This window comes from Macrosteles quadrilineatus, unplaced genomic scaffold, assembly GCF_028750875.1.
Source record: "Macrosteles quadrilineatus isolate MER2022 unplaced genomic scaffold, UCM_ALF_1.0 Scaffold_4__1_contigs__length_99947679, whole genome shotgun sequence".
NCBI lineage: Eukaryota > Metazoa > Arthropoda > Insecta > Hemiptera > Cicadellidae > Macrosteles > Macrosteles quadrilineatus.
In genome coordinates, this window is record NW_026542597.1 from 94,666,714 (window position 1) to 94,686,279 (window position 19,566).

General features: G+C 36.2%; 2 protein-coding genes across 2 annotated transcripts; one reads left to right on the plus strand and one right to left on the minus strand.

Annotated features, from left to right (window-relative positions):
• Positions 1-1,723: 1,723 nt before the first annotated feature.
• Positions 1,724-4,117, minus strand: LOC128993163 (uncharacterized protein K02A2.6-like). The gene is made up of 3 exons (XM_054416924.1): positions 3,064-4,117; positions 2,051-2,572; positions 1,724-1,881 (listed from the first exon to the last, which is right to left on the minus strand). The coding sequence occupies exons 1-3, from the start codon at positions 4,115-4,117 to the stop codon at positions 1,724-1,726; spliced, it is 1,734 nt and encodes a 577-aa protein (XP_054272899.1).
• Positions 4,118-9,842: 5,725 nt separating this feature from the next.
• LOC128993164 (uncharacterized) lies at positions 9,843-19,566 on the plus strand. The gene is made up of 3 exons (XM_054416925.1): positions 9,843-9,851; positions 10,460-10,624; positions 16,642-19,566. The coding sequence occupies exons 1-3, from the start codon at positions 9,843-9,845 to the stop codon at positions 19,564-19,566; spliced, it is 3,099 nt and encodes a 1,032-aa protein (XP_054272900.1).

Here is a 19,566-nt window from a genome sequence, read left to right on the forward strand (position 1 = left end):
AAGATCAGGATTTTTGGTTTTAGTGGCCAAAAAATGATCCCATGTTATTTCTTATGGGAAAACGTGCCCCAAGTGCCGTTAAACCGGTAGTTCTCCACTACTGAGAGAGAGAGAGATATTTGATAAGGAATCTGAAAAGTAAACAAATAATCGTTTCTGGCGTTTGTCATGGTGTACCCCTCCCCCCCGTATTAGCACTCGTGACCACTTTTTGTTGCTTCCTTAATCTTTCATCCGTCCCAAAATAGAATTCCTGTAATGGTTTGTTTGTAAAATTAAAATTATTATAAACATCTTTTATCTATCGAGTGTAGTTCCGTAGTTATTCTTATCAGATAGAATAATATCGTTGCCACATGTAATAGTTCCTCCTTCGCGTTACGCAATAGCGTAAAAAAACAGTTTCCGTATCTCGGAGAAGATTCACGTATATTTCCCGAGATAAAGAAAATCCGTATAATTCCCGATCTTCCCGGTCCGTGGACACACTGTAAATATTGTACGTCAATAAAGGAGATATTGACTAAAATTTCTACTGAAGGTGAAAAAAATAAAACTTAAAATTTGGGATGATGACCGGGTAGGTTTTTAAGATTCAACCATTTATAATTAATTAATATTCGTAGTTCCTTATTAGAGGTGCATCATCTTTATTTGGAATATGAACATGTTTAAACATTAACACGTATTTAATCACTATCCCAACATCAATAGTAACAAGGAGTAAACGAAGGTTACCGACCGCTGGGTGTTTAACCGCTACAAAGTAGGCGAGGAGGGTGCCGTACTGGCTACACTACTCCACGACAGAACACACGATGAGACAGTCTTCGCATTGGTATTGCAGTTACGCTTATCGACACAGGCAGCAGCACCGGTTAAGCTGTTTTCAAACGTATAAAGTGCACGGGAAGCCATACCTGACTGGCTTTTGGGAGAGCTGACTGGCTTTCGGGCGGGTGACTGCCACACCGAGTAAATTACCAGCGCAGTGACTGCCACTCCGGGTGGGTACAAAAGTATATATATATATATATATATATATATATATCTTACTAATATTATATATATATATATATATATATATATATATATATACTAGAGAGAACCCGTGCGGCTCAATGAGCCGCATAGTATGAAACATAACGCCGAGGAGAGCGTTATGCTTAAATTCAAGTAATTCTAGTTACATCTTAGAGTTGTTTGAAATCTTGTTAGAAACTAATTTTAAATACCTCTATTTGCGTCGTCAAGGTTCACCTACATTATTTCTGCTCTCAGTTTTAACTGATAACTTCTAATGAATGCTACACATTCTGCTTAAATTCGAGTTAACATGTTGCAACAAAGTTTTTCCAGCATTGAGAATTGAAGAAAACTTTTGCCTTACTGATAACCCGTGTTAAGTAATTTAAGTTGGGTCATTTTATTTATTTTATTTGAGACATCCCCCTAAACCAAGGATTTTTTTTATAGAACCCCGAAAAGTGTGGTGGTATCATTGGTATCAATCATTTCATGTGCTCCATTTTTATTATGTACTTTAACTAATTTAATACAATTAAATTGTGCACATAATGTTGACTGTGTAGTGTATATTTTTTACTAAATAACTTCACATAAACATAAATAAAAACAACCACAAATAATTAACTGATCAGCTGGATTAAATAGGGACAGTCTTTGGAAATATGTATCAACTCTCCCGCCTAAATTTCACATTTTAGAAGCTGATCGATATGCCTCCTCCACACAGTTCCGTCTTCCATTTTGACTTGGTATAAGAGGGTACCTTCTCTTCCAATGATAGTTCCAAAGCACCATTTCCGTTTAGGACTTGAGTAGTCTCTAGCCTGTACACTGTCCCCCACTTGAAATTGTCTGCGCACAGCCATTGCACTTCTTGCTGACTTGTTACATTGAGGAAGCAATAATCCTAAGTGCGTTCTTATCTCTCTTCCATACATTAAACTGTAAGCATTTGACCCGGTTGAGTTAGGGGATTGACGAAGTTGCATGAGAAGCCTATATAATTTAAGATCTAGTTTACCTCCTTCTTCTTCCATGGCCTTTAATGATTTCTTTATTGTTTGAACATATCGTTCGGCTTGCCCGTTCGAGGAAGGATGGTACGGTGCAGTAATTTTGTGCACCACACCATTAGCAGACAAGAACTGACGGAATGTGCTAGAAGTAAATTGACTCCCATTGTCTGATACTAGAACTAAAGGCAGACCGAATGTAGCAAAAGTTTTCCGAAGTTCCCTGATACACCATTCTGTAGACGTGTTTTTAGTTGGGATCACTTCAATCCATTTGGTGAATGCGTCTACAATAATGAAATACCATTGTCCTTGCATTGGGCCAGCAAAGTCTATGTGTACTCTTTCCCAAGGTCCTTGAGGAGTCAGCCATGGATGATTGGGTTCTTTAGCAGGTTGGTTTTGTTTTAAGCGGCATTGTTTACAGGTGCGTACCAGTTGTTCAATGTCCTTGTCGATGTTTCTCCATGTGCAATAGCTTCTAGCAAGAGCTTTCATTTTATCCATACCTAGATGTCCAACGTGTAGTTCTTGAAGCACAGCATGGTGAAGAACTTCTGGTATTATTACCCTTAAATATACATCCATCTTGCAGCGTCAATTCATTGTCATGAAAACCCAGATGTTCAACAGACTCCCCTGTCTGAAGGGCACGTAGCACTGATTGTAGGAACTTATCTTCAGCAGTTTTTCTAGATATGATTTGACTGTCTACTAGAAACGAGTCCAGCTGGCTGATTTGAAATAGACTACAGTCATCCACATGATGGATTGAAGTGTGTTCAGTTGGGAATCGTGATAAAAAATCAACATTCGCATGGTCTGTAGTTTTCCTATATTCGATTTGATAGTTGAATCCAGATAAGAAGTGTGCGTAATTGAACAGCCTCGTTGCTGAGATTGATGGCAAAGTCTTGTTTGGATGAAATATTGATACTAACGGTTTGTGATCAGTCACTAGAATGAACTTACGTCCGTAACAATAGGGGAAAAACTTTTTGAGGCCCCAGTATATATATACCTGTTGCTTCTTTGTCAATCTGACTGTATTTTTGTTCACATTTAGTCAGAGTACGTGAAGCAAAACTAATAGGCCTTTCAGTTCCATCACTGTATCTGTGAGAGAGAATGGCCCCAAGGCCCACCGGTGACGCGTCTGTTGCAAGCACTAAGGGAAGATCTGGATCATAGTGAACAAGTACATTGTCACTAGTTATCTCTGATTTAACTTTCTGGAAACTCTCTTCACATTTAGTTGTCCATATGTACTTTTTCCCATTCCGTAGCAGTTCATTAAGTGGGTAAAGGATTGTGGCCAAACTTTTAATGAACTTATTATAGTAGTTAGCCAATCCCAGGAACTTTCTCAATTCATTTACATTTTCTGGCTGTTTGCTGTTCATGATGGCAGAAATTTTTTCCTTTGTTTTGTGTAGTCCTTGAGCATCAATGGTGTGTCCCAAATATTGGATACTTGTTTGAAAGAATTTGCACTTGTCTCTGTTTAGTCTTAAGTTTTTGGATCTCATTCGCTCTAGTACAGTCCGTAGTCTGGTTAGTAACTCTTCTTCTGTCTTACCTTGAATAATGATGTCATCGAAAAAGCACTGTACACCAGGAATCCCCTGTAAGGTTTTGTCCATAAACTGCTGCCAAAGGGAAGGTGCTACTTTGACTCCAAACATTAAGCGATTTACTTTGTACATCCCTTTATGCGTGCTAAGTGTTTGCATATGAGCACTTTCTTCATCCATTCTCATATGAAGGTAGGCATTAGAAATGTCCAAGGTGCAAAATAGTTTGCCTCCATTCATTTGGGTGTAAATGTCCTCAACTCTAGGAATAGGATAGTTTTCATCCTTGATCAATTTGTTCACTGTGACCTTGTAATCAGCACAAATGCGCACTTGACCATTTGGCTTGACAACAGGCACGATGGGGGTACCCCAGTCTGAGTGATCTACTTTGGTTATTATTCCACATTCTTCTAGTCTCTTGAGTTCCTTTTCAATTTCACTCCTTAGAGAATATGGCACTTGTCTTGGCTTCACAAATATCGGTTTTGCGTCATCCATGACCCTTAATTGTCCTAAATGATCAGGTATGACTCAAATTTTTCCATCGAATACATCACTAAAGTCGCTCAACATGTTTCCTAGACTTGATGTCTGATTCATTTCTAGACTTTTTATTTCACCCTAATCTAATTTTACTTCCCTAAGCCAATCTCTACCAAATATTGCATCGACATTTTGTTCGATCAAAAATAGTTTCCCGACAAATCTTTGCGTTTTGTACATGCAATTCACAAACCTTACACCTCTTGGCTTAATAGTTTCCCCTGTGTATGTACGAAGTTCAACGTTGGTTGAAAATACCTTTTGTGGAATTGACAACTTCTTAAAGTCTTTGTAGGACATAGTGCTGAGGGCTGCACCCGTGTCTAGTTCCATTGGTACTGTTTTGCCCTCAATGTTTACGATAAAATTGTCATTGCTTCTACTGTTGATGACATTAATGTGAAACTCATTCTCACTACTTTCTTCAGTTTCATATTCTGTTTGATGATTTCTGTACTTTGTTTGCATCTGCCTTTTTGTTTGCATGCATACACTCGCAATGTGTCCCACTTTGTTACACCTTCGACACGTCGCTTCCTGAAAACGACACTCATGTGCCCGATGAGATGGTGAACCACAGCGATAGCATTTTCCTTTGAGCTTTTCAAAAGCTGTTTTGAAATTAGGGCTGTTCGGTGAGGATTTCAGTTGTGTTGGCTTCACACTTTTTTCGTTATTATTTTTATACTTAATCTGATTCAATTCACTTTGTTCCAACGTATTATGGCTTACAGTCTTACTTTCTGATTTTGCAAGTTCCATTGCTGAAGCTATGTTCACTAAATCTTGATACATTCGTTTTTCCTGATCTTGTAATAGTTTAGTTCGAATGTCTACATCTTTCAACCCCCGGATAAACTGTAGTTTTAGAAATAGATCTGCAACAGATTTACCACAGCAACAATGAAATTCACAATTTACAGTCATCTTCTTAAGAGCAACTGAAAACTCATTCACTGTTTCATGTTCCATTTGATTCCGCGAAATAAATTTCTGTTGTAAAGCCCATTGGCTTGGCTGAGGATCCACGAATTCTTTCAAGAGCTGCACTAAGTCATCATATTGTTTGTCCAAAGGGTCCTCAGGAGTACAAACATCATAGAGTTGTTGATGTAGTTGAGGTGTTAGGGCATGTAGTAGTGTATATACTTTACCTTTATTATCAGGTTCTTGGTTATTCAGATACAAAAATACTTCCAGTCTTCTTATGAAGTTTGTGATAGTTTCTTCGGGGTGATATGGTGTGAAATTAATTCTCCCTGATGTGTTACATACATGTGTATTGGGTGATGAAGATGAAAAGGTGTTAGAGTTTTTCTGTTCAAAAGCTAGCATCATTTCTTGAAGTGTAGTTGTAATCTGTAAATATTCATCTTCCATATTGCATCTGCATTCAATTTCTCTACTAAGCTCATCCAAATCTGTGTGTGAATCTATTTCATCTTGTATTTGTTTGTACTTTGTCCAGTATTCGGTAACAGTTTTGAGCTTTACATTTAGTTCTGTCGCCGTTGGGTTGCCTTTTAATAATCTGTTTGCTCGTGTAAATTGGCCTTTGACCACCGTTCTTGCTTTGATTAGTTTCTGTAGTGTCTGTTCTTCAGTCATTTTGTTTTCCTCGTCGCCAATATTATGTACTTTAACTAATTTAATACAATTAAATTGTGCACATAATGTTGACTGTGTAGTGTATATTTTTTACTAAATAACTTCACATAAACATAAATAAAAACAACCACAAATAATTAACTGATCAGCTGGATTAAATAGGGACAGTCTTTGGAAATATGTATCAATTTTTTACCCACAAACTCCGGGTTACCAACTGGAGAGCCATAATCTGCTTTGAATAGGCTAAAGCAGCAACACCATTGAAAGTTGGTTAACGTATTTTAACGTGTTGTCTATCAGTCTCAGTATATGCCCCATATCAGAACGTTCTTTCTTATATTGTTCATTGGAGTTTCTTGGTACTGTCCCAAAGTTTTGTAAGTATAGATTCATTTGTCGAAATAGGTTGGATTTAACTCTTGTAGCTATAAGATTTGGATAGCAATTTTTACTTTCTCTTTTTGAACAGCGTACGGTATTTTATTTGCCTTAGAATCATAAAAATAAACTTGACCGTCCCTACTCGATCGTTGAATACATAAACACTAATTCCTTCACTTATGTTAGGTCCAATATTGCCACTAAAACTTTCAATAGCAAATCGGTTTTTTAAACTTGTTTTTGACTTGAAATGTCTGGATTGTGTTGGTGAATTCAGTCAAAAAAATTGTATAAGTTTGTCCGAGGAACTGACAACTTAACCGAGAAGTAAACAATCCATTTGAGATTTTTCTCAATTGAAGTAGAGCGAGTAATACAAAAGTTTACAATAAAAACATAATGTCCGCCAAGATTTGGTATAATCTTACTACTTAAACATAGTCATAGTCAAGGCATTATTAGTTTCTAATAAATGTTTTGAAATATCTCGATCTGTCAGTGTCAGAAGTAAACATTTATTGCATGCATTCATTTGATCTGACATTAGGCAATTTAATTTACCACCGTGACAACACTATGTGCTTCGTATATTTTTTCACTTCCAAAGTAAGTTGCATAGCAGATCTGGCAAATATTATTCATCTCACCAAGTGAATGTGTATCTGGATGGGTATCTGTTACTGTTAGACCAGGCCTCTCTTTTTCTACTCTCCTCATACGCGTAAGATATCTTATTATTAATTGTGTCATCCACCCGTTAAAAAAATTCTTCTTTGAACTTCTTCCAACAAAAGTGAATAACTGTTTAACTTGGCCTCAAACTACTAAATATTGCAAACATTAATAGCCTATTTACTCCCAAAAAGCTAATGAGTTTCTTTTTATAAACAGCTGTTTTTTGTTTTTAAATTTGTTCTATGTATTTCTTATGGAGAAAACTCGACCTTTGAGAGGGTCTCACGCCCTTAAGAGTAGGAACTTGAAAATTCTAAAACCTTATTGCAAAACTACATATTGAGACGAATCTTTTGACACCTTAAACGTTGAAATTGGTCCACAAATAAGGGAGGAGTTGCGTTAACAAAAAACGGCTTCACGTATTATATATATAGATAGATATATATATATATAATATGCATATATAAAAATTTGAACGAATGGTGTTTTTGGCATCTGGGGACATCAAAATGAAAAAGTAAATCGGTCCCAGGCCTAGGTCTTACCATGAGACCTACGGTAATAGCTACTTCCCTATACAACAGTTCAAGATAATTTAAAATGGAATAACCACTGTGACCATTTATATGCTAAACTAGATAAAGCTATATTTAATCTTGAATTATTAGAAGAATTTGCGATGACATTTGACTAAACATTCATTATTCAAGTGATGTTAACTAGAATATGTAAAACGGGGCAAGTGAAGAAACAACACCTTAGGAGCAACATTGTTGAGAATGGTCCAAAGTCAAAGGAAAGGAGTAACGTTGTTGATCATGCTGTAACTAGCTATAGTGTGACACGAACTCTTTGGGAGGAATACAGGACATTCATTCAATCGGAAAGCAGGCAACTTTTACCCGATACTTAATCTTAACATCTTACTCAATAACCAGATCGTAAGGATGCAGTTTGACACAGGTAGCTGCGCATCAATCATCTCAGATCATACTTGGAAACAGATAGGAAAACCAGACCTTTTGTTAAGTAAGCAGAATTTTACTTCATTTACGGGTCATTGTGTTAAACTTCTTGGTGAAGTGGATGTAGAAGTTGCTTTCGCAAACGTTAAAACCAAACTCAGAGCTTTTGTAGCTTCGGGTGTCAAACAAAATATTTTGGGAAGAGATTGGATTTTACCTTTATTTCTCCACAAAATATCACTTTCCGATTTGCAAAGGATGTGTTTAGAACCGTATAAACAAACCTTGCAAGTAGAAAACACTGATCAACAACTTGCTAAACTTGTAGATGAGTTTTCTCATGATTGAGGTCTCAAATTGAAGACATGCACGTAAAGATTTTACATCAAGCATCGGCATATATTTACCTACTGTATTACTCGACCAAAAAACATAATATGATTCATTTTCGAATTCTTACTTCATTTTATAATGTATTTCACCAGTTATAATTATATAATCCTACATATTTTGGTCTAAGAACCTTCAGTGAAATACAGGACATTCATTCAATCGGAAAGCAGGCAACTTTTTACCCGATACTTAATCTTAACATCTTACTCAATAACCAGATCGTAAGGATGCAGTTTGACACAGGTAGCTGCGCATCAATCATCTCAGATCATACTTGGAAACAGATAGGAAAACCAGACCTTTTGTTAAGTAAGCAGAATTTTACTTCATTTACGGGTCATTCATGGCTTTCATTTAAGCTATTAGTTATTCAAATTGGACGAGTTTCAAGCAAAATAGGGGAACAACCAACATAAAAATTATTTTTCATTTCGTTTTTCTATGATTATATAAATTAATAGCTCCAGTATTGTTCATGTTTTTATATGTTTTAAACTCAAAATAATCATTAAATTATAGGCTTTAATTTGAGCTATTGATCGTTTAAATCAGTTAAGCTCAAGATACTGTAGTACTCAATCAAAAATCATAAATTTGATTATTTCTCGGATATTATATTTATTATAACGCTGCGGAGCAGCATGGGTCCTCTAGTTCAATTTTATTTTCCTGGATATCAAGAGTAGTTTGGATACTACTTGGGTAGTAAGTTAGGGATGTGATTTTTTACGTAAAAATTTTTTATGGTTTGTGAGGTTTGACAAAATTGTTCTCTAAAAACAAATTGATAAATATATCAATTTGTGTGTTTTTTGAAACAGTAACTATTCTGATTAAGTAGTACTTAGTATTTTTTTGTTTTTCGTAGTTTCATCAATTTATAATGAAACCATGTGTATAAAATTTGAACAATCATATTATTATTAAAAACAGTGGCACACAACCTTAACGCTTTACCTTATAAATTCTAATAGAAATATATTTGCTATCATTAAGGTCCTTTGCGGTTTTTGTGTTTTCCTTCTTAAAACTTCAGCTGTTAGTGTGAGGGTTGGGGATTGGCAGAGTCAGGGGTCGGTAGACATTGGTTGCAATCAATAAATTAGAGAAAGCACAATTACATACAAGTTGATAATTGTGCCGGTTGACAATTTTCTTTTGATGTTCTAAAATTAGTGGTATTTTTGCTAGTTTTGCTGGTATTTAAAGAGCTAGCTGGCTTAGTGGTGATGGACGGGACTTGGGTCTCCAATTTTTCGATTACAAATCCCACCAATCATCAATGGATTAAATGCTAAGTGAAAATATCTAAAAAAAAAAAATTAAAAAAAATAAATATCTAAATAAATAAGTAAATATCTAAGTGAAAATGCTGCAACCCTCTGGGCCTAGCCTGAACTATGTGTAGCAAACGGGTCTTGGCCATTGAGAATGCAAGAGGGGACAGATAATGCTAATAGTTGTTACTGATTTGGTGACGTAGTTTGGATCGTGGTAGTGCCTCTGAACACCTTTAAATCATTTAGGATTCAAAATGCATTGTAAAGCAATGGAACTACGACCAAACAGACAAATTATTTCATCAACAAAGACGATATATCATAACCTACAATAAAAACAGTATTAAAAAACAACAAAATTGACTTACCGACATGCTCGAGGTAGTTAAAGCCGCTGACGCTACTCTGCAACAGCGCTGTTCAGGTAACCGTAGCACCCATTGAGTGTATACTTTAGTATGTGTATACTCAATGCTAGAGCCTATGTTTTAGGATGTGAAGGTGGGAAAAAAAACGCTGTTTTAGAAGATGAGCAATCGGGCACCGCACAAAAGTGTTTAATATAAGAAATGTGCTTGTAAGTAGTTCACAGAAGGTTGAACGCATGTATAGGACAGAGCTAGCACAAGGGTCCTTCAAATCTGGATGAAGCAGTGATACAAATTTTTATTTGTAACTTTGCGAGAGATTGACAAACTGACAGATGACTACTCCAAGGCTACCTTGGACAAGGGTAAACCCCAATTTTCCCTTGTTGATTACAACTAATACAACAAGACTGAGCTAGAATAGTGGTGGGAAACGTACAAAACACAGAGTGGTTGGCAGATTTAAACTAGGTTGGCCCTAGCTCGATCCCATCTAAAAGCAAAGTTTAGACATCAATTTACAGACAACCCTTGTAAGCTTGGAGGTAATTCTCTTTAGCTGAATTGTTGAAAACTTCAGTAGACCTAATTCATCCAGGTATTCATTTTGTATGTTTATAGGTCATAAAACCACGAACTGGAATTGTGGGTATCGAGAGGAGTATACAAGAAAAACACAAGCAAACAGACAAAAATATTTCTGCAGCATTTCAAGACCTCAGCAAACTGATGACAATGGCAAAGGACATGGTGCATTTAGCCAAAAACATTTCTGATAAAATCAGGGTAAGATAACACTTATAATTGGCCTGCTATTTGTTTTCAAGGAATGTCTCCGTTTAAGCAGTTGCATGTAATAATTTAGAAAGGTAAATGCTTGATTTCTTGAAGAGAAGGTTATGGTACCCATCCTCTCATTCCCCCTTTACTACTTTTCTTTTTCATGCTCTTAGAGACAGTCTTTCTTTGTGTTAAGTGTAAAGAAAACCATATTAATTATTGAAGAACTTTGAAACTAAGGATTTTATCTGGGGATAATGAAGTAGGCCTAACAAAAATAAGGTAGGTATAAAGAATCAGGTTGATACAAATTTAGAAGTTTTAAAAACAATTTAAATCGCTTAAAACAAACCCAAAAAATGCTGCTAAACAGTTCAGAATTATTATTTGTATAATAAATTGCTCTTACAAAAATTCTAAAATTATTTTTGGACATAAAGGCTTTATGAAGAAGATTGGTTCACTCCAAGTAGCAGAAAAACAAGAAAAAAGTTGTTTTGATATCAATTTTAAACTTATATTAAAACTGTTATTAATATGAGTATAGTTGACAACCGGCACATTTTAAAATAGTTCAAACATTGTTTTACAACTATATTGCAACAATTTTACAACAATTTAAAAACTGTTTTTAAAACAATTTTAAAATTGACTTTGCAACAAGTTAAAAATTGTTTTCACATAGGACCAACCATCCTATCGGCATATCCTACATAAACACAAAATAATAAAGATTTTTTATGAAATGCATATATATCAGTTGAGCATTTTGATTAAATAGTTCATAAAAACAAATTTTGAGAAAAAACTAGAATAAAAATTATCTTCCAGTTTGTGAACCCCTTACCTTACCTCTGAGCTATCTGTGGTTGTTGATATTTCACGTTTTAAATCGGTCAAAGAGGAGCGGACAGTTGCAATGGTTGCAATACTTAATATTTTTGATACTTATGATTATGTTACCGGTACCTATTTGAATATATAGATGAATTAATTAACATTGCTAATGTTATTATAATTATTGTTATATGATTAATTCATCCCCCCCCCCTTAAATTGTTCAACTACTAAAATTTTGCTCAAATAACTGAAAAATACCCCCGTCGCAGCAAAACTGCAGACTAAGCGAATTTCCATTTGCCTGATTGGATTTACACTAAAATGTCTACTTAAAAATATAACATGTATTCCCTATTTAAATAGAATTAGTTTAACAAGTACTTAGATTTGCTGCATCAGGGAGGGTAAAACTGTTTTTTTTTTTTTTTGTAAAATGTTAATTGTTAGTAAGAAATAAAAACATTTTCCAAATTTGATCAAAATATGTTCTTAAACAAGCAAACTACAACAGTTTACTTATTCTCCATAAGAATAACATGGGAATTTTAAATTTAAAATTTTTTGGAATTTTCTCCGTAACCATTAGGCGCATAATAACGCTTCAATATACTAAATTATTGGTTTTTTTAAGCTCTACAAAATGGTTTGGAAATAAATTGCTAAATTTTATGTTTTTTGGGTCAAAAATGGGAAAAACCTATTTTTACCCCATAAAACCCCCCGTAAACCCCCGTTCCCATAGTCCGATCATGCTGGTTCGCAAACTCGTTCGAATAAATGTAGGTTTACACGTTTAAACCAAATTTCATCAAAATCGGATCATTTTTGCTCGAGTTATCGTGCTAACGGACACACACACACACATATATATATATAGATATGAAGAACGTTAGATCGGTTCTCATTTGGTATACTCGACGTATAATAGGATCTCACGGCTGAGATCGAAAACGACAACAGCTTTTGAATCTCATTTTATATAGGACCACCAATAGGTTTTCAACTGCACAAAAATGGCGGCGATCGCATCATTCGGTGCTCATGTTTTCACTAGAGGATTTGTATGAAGACGCGGTATTTCGATCTCAATGTATACCGACACGCCATTTGAAACTCATTGCTTTCTGTTACGTAATCATTGCTTTTTATTTATATACACCCACCAATGGAGACTCCCTGTATCGATTGCATTTTAAATCTCATTTCTAGAAATGTTTACAAAAATGAAGATCATCGTAACTCTGTTTTATAATTATTTATGTTTCATAAGCTCTAACTGAGTGTAATATTGACTTGCAAAATTGAAAATATTATATTTTACCTAAAGGTGCTAGTCGGAGAACGAACGAGGATTGTTTTTATTTGCGAATGCCGTACTATATTATTTTAACAAACTATTTTACCAAAAATATGTTGTCCATTTTGCTATCATCTTATGGATATGAACTAAACGAGTGTTAAATATTCCACAATTATTTACTTAAACCACTGTTGTTGATTTGGTCGACGATTTAAAATTTCCAACAACTACTCTAGGATATTCTTGAACTGTAATCGTGTCGTTTTCACATGGTGCGCTAGCTTACGATGTACTATAATTTCATAATTTTAACTGATACCAACCAACTCATGTCTTGACACGACTATATATGTGTCATCATTAAAAAATATGCTATACACATGTTTCTTAAATGTAAACTTGATTGCCAGCACTAAATGACTTCGTCCAATAGTACATATTTATTGTATATTTACATGAGATTATATATTAGTATTATTTAGGGCCTAGTTACTTATCCTCGGAGACTTAGCGGGTCGACCGTGCATACGACCTTCGGCCTAACATAAGGTCTCGAGCGGTCTGTCCGGTGAGCCAAAGTCTCTCGGACAGATTTCAAAAAGATGTTGTGAACTTCGGACAGATTTCATAAAGGTATTGAGTGAGATTCGTTCTCGTCCCGGTTCATCTCGGCGTGACACACTGGACAGCGGTAGCAACGAAAATACGGAGCCGGTGATGTCTTCAGAACGGAGCACACACGTCTCTGATAATTCCGTTTTTCTGTAAAGAATACAGAATAATGTTTTTGTCATGTACTCTTTCAGGTATCAAGTAGCAGTGGGTTAAGAATGAGGTATTTTTTATTTTTACACACTCTTATTATCATCGTCTGGATTCGATTGTACAATCAATCCCATTTGAAAAAAAATCACTTGCCACGGATGTCCTAAAAAGGATATCAGGACTCAGGAGGTTTTATTGTATAATGGTTATTGTAATATAATTAATCTATTTAATAATATCATCGTCATTATCATAATGGCAATTATCTGTTTGAGTGAAATCGTTTCAAGCCTGCCTTAAGAAGACAGAAATCTGTTCCCGTGTCGTATCTATTTTGTTTCCTAGATTACAAAAAAAAAAAAAAAAAAAAATATATATAAACAATCTTATGGGCATGGTTTTGAGTGCTTAATGCTTACAATCCATTTTTATCACAAGTGGGCTCCAAATACATTGGAATGTCTAATGTAAATATAGTGAGACTTGATTGGTAACACAATTATTACCAAACGCGACCCTTCGCAATCCCAACCACCCGTGCACACGACCTTGCGAAACCCGATATTCTGCGGCTGGATTCTTCGTGTACCCCACCATTCACTATCACTCATCAGCGAAATCGCATTTTTTGTACATCCGAACATTCGAAAAATGTCTTCTGTGTTGGTATTAATAATCTAGCAAGAATGACATTTGTTCGGGTTTCCGATTAATAGTTTCGGCAATTGGCGGGTATTGTCGGGAAAGGTCGTTATTGATCGATCGCGTTCGGGTAAGTTCGTGATTGATCGATCGCGTTCGGGTAAGTTCGTGATTGATCGATCGCGTTCGGGTAAGTTCGTGATTGATCGATCGCGTTCGGGTAAGTTCGTGATTGGTCGATGGTGTTCGGCTATTTCCGCCAAAATTGTATATAAATGAGCACGTATAGCTTGGCAGCAAATCAGTCTCACCCCCAGCAAACGGATTAGTTAGTGGAAAGTTGGTGCAACTGACTTCAAAACTGAAAACAGCAACGATGGATGAAAATACTGTAAGTAATATTATTTTATTCTTATGATGTATTCCATATTACTTAATTGATTTTATGCGTGTAATATTTTACTGGATGAATAATTTTATGTGAAAAATAATTTATAAATAAAAAACTTTTTTAAACAAAACGTTTTTTAAACGCCCTAAAAAGTAGAAAATAATTTACAAATAATTTATAAATATGTTGAGAGAGTATAAATACTTGTACGATTTAAAACGAAAAACGTTGGGTGCATGCAATTAATTGATAATAATATATTAGTTCAGTAGGTGAAGGTAAACTATCTATTGCATGCACCCCACGTTTTTCGTTTTAAATCGTACAAGTATTTATACTCTCTCAACATATTTATAAATTATTTGTAAATTATTTTCTACTTTTAGGGTGTTTAAAAAACGTTTTGTTTAAAAAAGTTTTTTATTTATAAATTATTTTCTATTTTTTAGTTTTTTAATGCGTGAGGATGTTAAATCTATTTCAAGCATCTATATCAGATTAAGACAAAGGCATCTGAGAAATCTAAGGTTTATTTGAGTTTCTTTTCATATAATTATGTATTAGATTGAATGTATGGCCTACCTACTAACTATAAATATATCAATCTATTTAATTTATTGTTTACTTTATAGAACATTAAATAAATAACAATTTACATTATTAACAAAAATCTTTATATATGCAATCAGATTGTTTATCTATATTTTGAAATGTTTGTATAAAGAATCTCTTGGGAGCATAACCTGTACCTCTTAACCTCTGCTCTTTGAACTGTCAAATTTAAGTATTTACAGCTGACTTAAATTAATTGATATATTTATTTACATTTCTTTCAAAATGTAAACATGAAAAATTTGGAAGCCCATGGGGCGTAGCCCAAGGGAAATATGAAAATTAAATGACATAATATTGCATTGTCATGCATTTGTGAGCTATGTTTCAAATTTCAAGTCCCTAGCTTATCGGGAACATCGTCTAAAATTGATATCAAAATTTGTAGGAAAGCGAGCTAATGAAAACAAGCCCATGGGGCGTAGCCCGAAAGGAAATATGAAAATTAAATGATATAATATTGCAATGTCATCCATTTGTGAGCCATGTTTCAAATTTCAAGTCTCTAGTTCATCGGGAAGTATCAAAATTTGCAAGAAATCGATTTAATAAAAACAAGCCCATGGGGCGTAGCCCTAGGGAAATATGAAAATTAAATTGTATAATATTGCATTGTCTTCCATTTGTGAGATATGTTTCAAGTTTCAAGTCCCTAGCTCATCGGGAAGTTAGTCTAGAATCGGTTGCAAAATTTGTAGCGGACAAGAAAGTGACCTTGCTTAAAGATTATTTTGAAACACAGCAGCTCCAATATCACATTCGGTCACCTATTATACATTTTATGTTACAATTATAATAAATAATAGTTGCTGTAATATAATTAATAATATAATTGCTATTATATTGACATGCAAAACAGTGCAATCTGGCAATGTATATCGTTGTAATAATAATTGTGTTTCCGTATGAAACAAATAAATAAATACAAAAACGAACACACATTTTAATGGTGCCCTATTAAATTATTTTAAACTAAATGTATGAAGGTTCAAATAATACGCTTATTTATTGTGCAAACATTTATTTACTAGTATATACAAGTCTTATAGGTCTAATGTAAATTATGTAACAACAATGGATGAAGTTAAACCCATATAAAGTGTATTGAAAATAATGTATATCATTATGATACTTTTATTTGCTCCAAAGGTAAATTATTAGACATTAGACCGATATATAGACCGATGTTCGCTATCAATCAATTCAATTCATCAATTTAACTGAGGATGTTTTGAGTACTTCCGTTATTATGCAAATTGTTTTTTTTTTTTTTTTTTTTTTTTTTTTGCTAGAGACAGGCATATCGAGTGATTAGTATTCGAATTTTATTTTTTTGGTAGTAAAAATTAGTCTGGTATTTGATTTAAATATGGGACTGGTGGGTTTACCGCAGTATCGTAGTTCCATGAAGTAAATAGTGTAGCTTTATATTTGTAGCGACAATTTTAAATAAACTATGTTTGTTTTTTTCAGATGGAGATCACAACTTCGGGACAGATCCAAAACAATATTGGGATCACCCCCCTCTCTTCAACGAGGGCTGAAGATGCAGGGAGTTCAAGCGATGGTCGGAGCGTTACATACAGTTCTCCAACAAATCCAGAGACGTGTGCTCGTTCTCGCCCCTTCTCTCGACTCCAGTTCCTACAAACCACTTCCTCGAGCTCGGACAGAAAGACTGGCTCAAGTTCAGAAATCAGCATCTGCTCGTCACCAGAACGAAGTGACACCGATTTAGTAAACAAATCTCCACTTTTCAAAAAAAGGAGAAATTTCTGTCCGTTTTGCAGAAAGTTGGGGACAAATTTCAGTAGACATTTGATACGCTATCACAGTGACGAAGACGAGATGAAAGAGTACCTGGCCTTATCGGACGCATCCCCCCATAGAAGGAAAGTGCAACGAGCGTTGATAACGCAGAAAATACGTAATGCTGGAAATAACATATACAACAATGAAGTGGTCAACGGCAAGATTGTGGGTAAAATATTGCCCGTGAAACGGTCGTCCAATAGAAAATACTCGGCAAACAATTTGACCCACGTCGAGTGTAAACACTGTTTGGGAATGTTTAAAAAACAATCGCTGTACAGACACATAGCGAACTGTAAACAGTATTCACCAGACGAGTCGAGCAAGCAGAATGATACAAGGAAAGGGCGAAAAGATAGAAAACTGGCACAACACTCGTCACTCTTGGCAAGACACAATGCCAATTCGTCCGATCTATTGAAAAGGGATGTCTTTCCAAAAATGCAAAGGGACTCAGACACCCTATTCGCCCAAGGCGACAGAATCATTACCAGATACGGATCAAATTTGAGGTTCAATCACCGCACGGATAGACAGATTTATTACTGTTCCAGTAAGATGCGCACTCTAGCGCGGCTGTTCTACACCATGAAGAAGACTCTGCCTGAACTCAAGGAATTCCAGGACTGTTTGAATCCGAGATATTTCAATACCCTCGTAGACTCGGTTCGGAAGATGAGCGGATTCGACGCTGCCAGTGGAAACATGAAGACTCCAAGTGTTTCTCCGAGACTCTGTTCCGCACTGAAAAGCTGTGCGAATATTGTGAAATCGGATGCTATAAAAGATCCAGTTTTGACAGACCGACAGAAGGTGGAGATAATCGACCGGGCTGATAAATTCCTTTTTCTCATCGAAAAAGACTGGGCCACAGAGGTAGGTTCGATCAGTGAAAAGAGCCGGAAGCAATTGAGAGTGGTTAAAGAAAATTTACTACCCGATGAGGTGGATATTGTAACGTTCAGTGAGTACCTGGCCAAGTTATGTCCACATTACACACAAAGACTGAAAGAGATTCCGACTGTTGGAAACTACGAGAAACTTGCCAAACTAGTAATCGCCCATATAATCACACTGAACCGGCGCAGACCCAACGAAACAGTGGAAATCCCCCTGGAAGCTTACCAGACGACTCTCAACAGGGAGGTGAGCTACGGCCACGACGTCCAGAGCGTGGTGTCCGAGGAAGAGTTTAAAAACGGACAAGAGATGTCCATATTCTATATCCCGGGGAACAAGAATATTAAAAAGGTACCCACCCTGTTGAGAAAGATGTTTCACGAGGCTGTAGAAACACTTATAGAATCAAGGGAAAAGATCGGTATAACTAGCAAGTATCTCTTCGGACGGCTAGGTGATCCGGAGCTTTTTTCCGGTTCCGTAGTGTTGAAAGAGCTAGTGAAAAAGGTCAACTTGAAGAAACCATCACATTTCACAGCAAACTCACTTCGACATCACGCCGCCACTTCAAGTCAGTTACACCATAGAAATGACACATACACAAAAAGACTTTCACAGTTCATGGGGCATGATCTAAAGACACATGAACAATATTATGAGATGCCACTGCCACTTATACAACAATATGTGGTTGGTTCAAGACTTCTTGAGATGACTCTACCGACTCCGTCCACATCGGCAACCATCACCTCTGGAGCCCTCAATGGCGATTCTGGTCCAAGTGACGAGACCCCCGCCCCAAGACTTAGTCTGTCACCTGACATCATCACAGAGGAGTCGACTTCTTCATCAGCGACTGTCACATCGGGCTCTCTCACCTGCTCTTCAAGTACATGTGACGAAAATTCAGTCCCAGGGTTTAATTTTCCTTTCGTCATCAACGTCCCCACTGAAGTGCCGAAGTCTTCATCGGAGACCGTCACGTCAGGCTCTCTCGCCTGTTCTTCTAGTACGGACAAAAATCAATGGTTTAGTTTCCCTTTCGACATCGACACCCCCACCGATAAGACAAAGTCCTTGTCCGCAACCGTCACATCCGGCACGCCTTCAAGACTCGACACCGAAAGTGAGAACGCCAGTGGAACCCATAGCACACTCAACCAGACTCCGACCTCTGGATCCAACATTGAACCTGACACTGAACCGGCCAAAACGTCGGTCTCGTCTCCGCCACAAAGTATACAAATCCAAACTCCACCTCGTCCTGTTCAGAACACCCCTCGCCTCAGCCTAACACCTTCTCCACGATCGAATGCGAATGCGATATTGACGGCCGTTGTGGACCCATTGCAGAGCCAATCGCCCAGACAAAATAACGGAGCGAGTAAGCAGAGTTTTCCGGCGGAGTCTCCGAAAGTTAGACACACAAAAGTAAGGTGGTCTACAGCAGAGAAGAACGTCATTTACGAGAAGTTAGGACGTTATTTTATAACAGACGCAACGAGGCCGACACGGAATGACATCAAACTGATCTGGGAACACGAGGAAACGCTGAAGAATCGAACATTACAACAGGTCGTCACTTTTGTAAACAATATTCTAACCAAAAAACAGACCATTCCGACTTCTATAATGAGGAAAATCGAAAGTATGATATCAGAGGGTAGAGCACATCTAGACCTGTAA

What these genes read in the sequence shown, in the direction of transcription:
- LOC128993163 (XM_054416924.1), bottom strand. Translation starts at nt 4,117, where the DNA reads ATGGATGACGCAAAACCGATATTTGTGAAGCCAAGACAAGTGCCATAT. An exon ending in GATTGACAAAGAAGCAACAG is followed by an intron (nt 2,573 to 3,063) that starts GTATATATATAC and finishes CTGTGCTTCAAG; the next exon opens with AACTACACGTTGGACATCTA. An exon ending in GGCCATGGAAGAAGAAGGAG is followed by an intron (nt 1,882 to 2,050) that starts GTAAACTAGATC and finishes GGCTGTGCGCAG; the next exon opens with ACAATTTCAAGTGGGGGACA.
- LOC128993164 (XM_054416925.1), top strand. An exon ending in ACATTTCTGATAAAATCAGG is followed by an intron (nt 10,625 to 16,641) that starts GTAAGATAACAC and finishes TGTTTTTTTCAG; the next exon opens with ATGGAGATCACAACTTCGGG.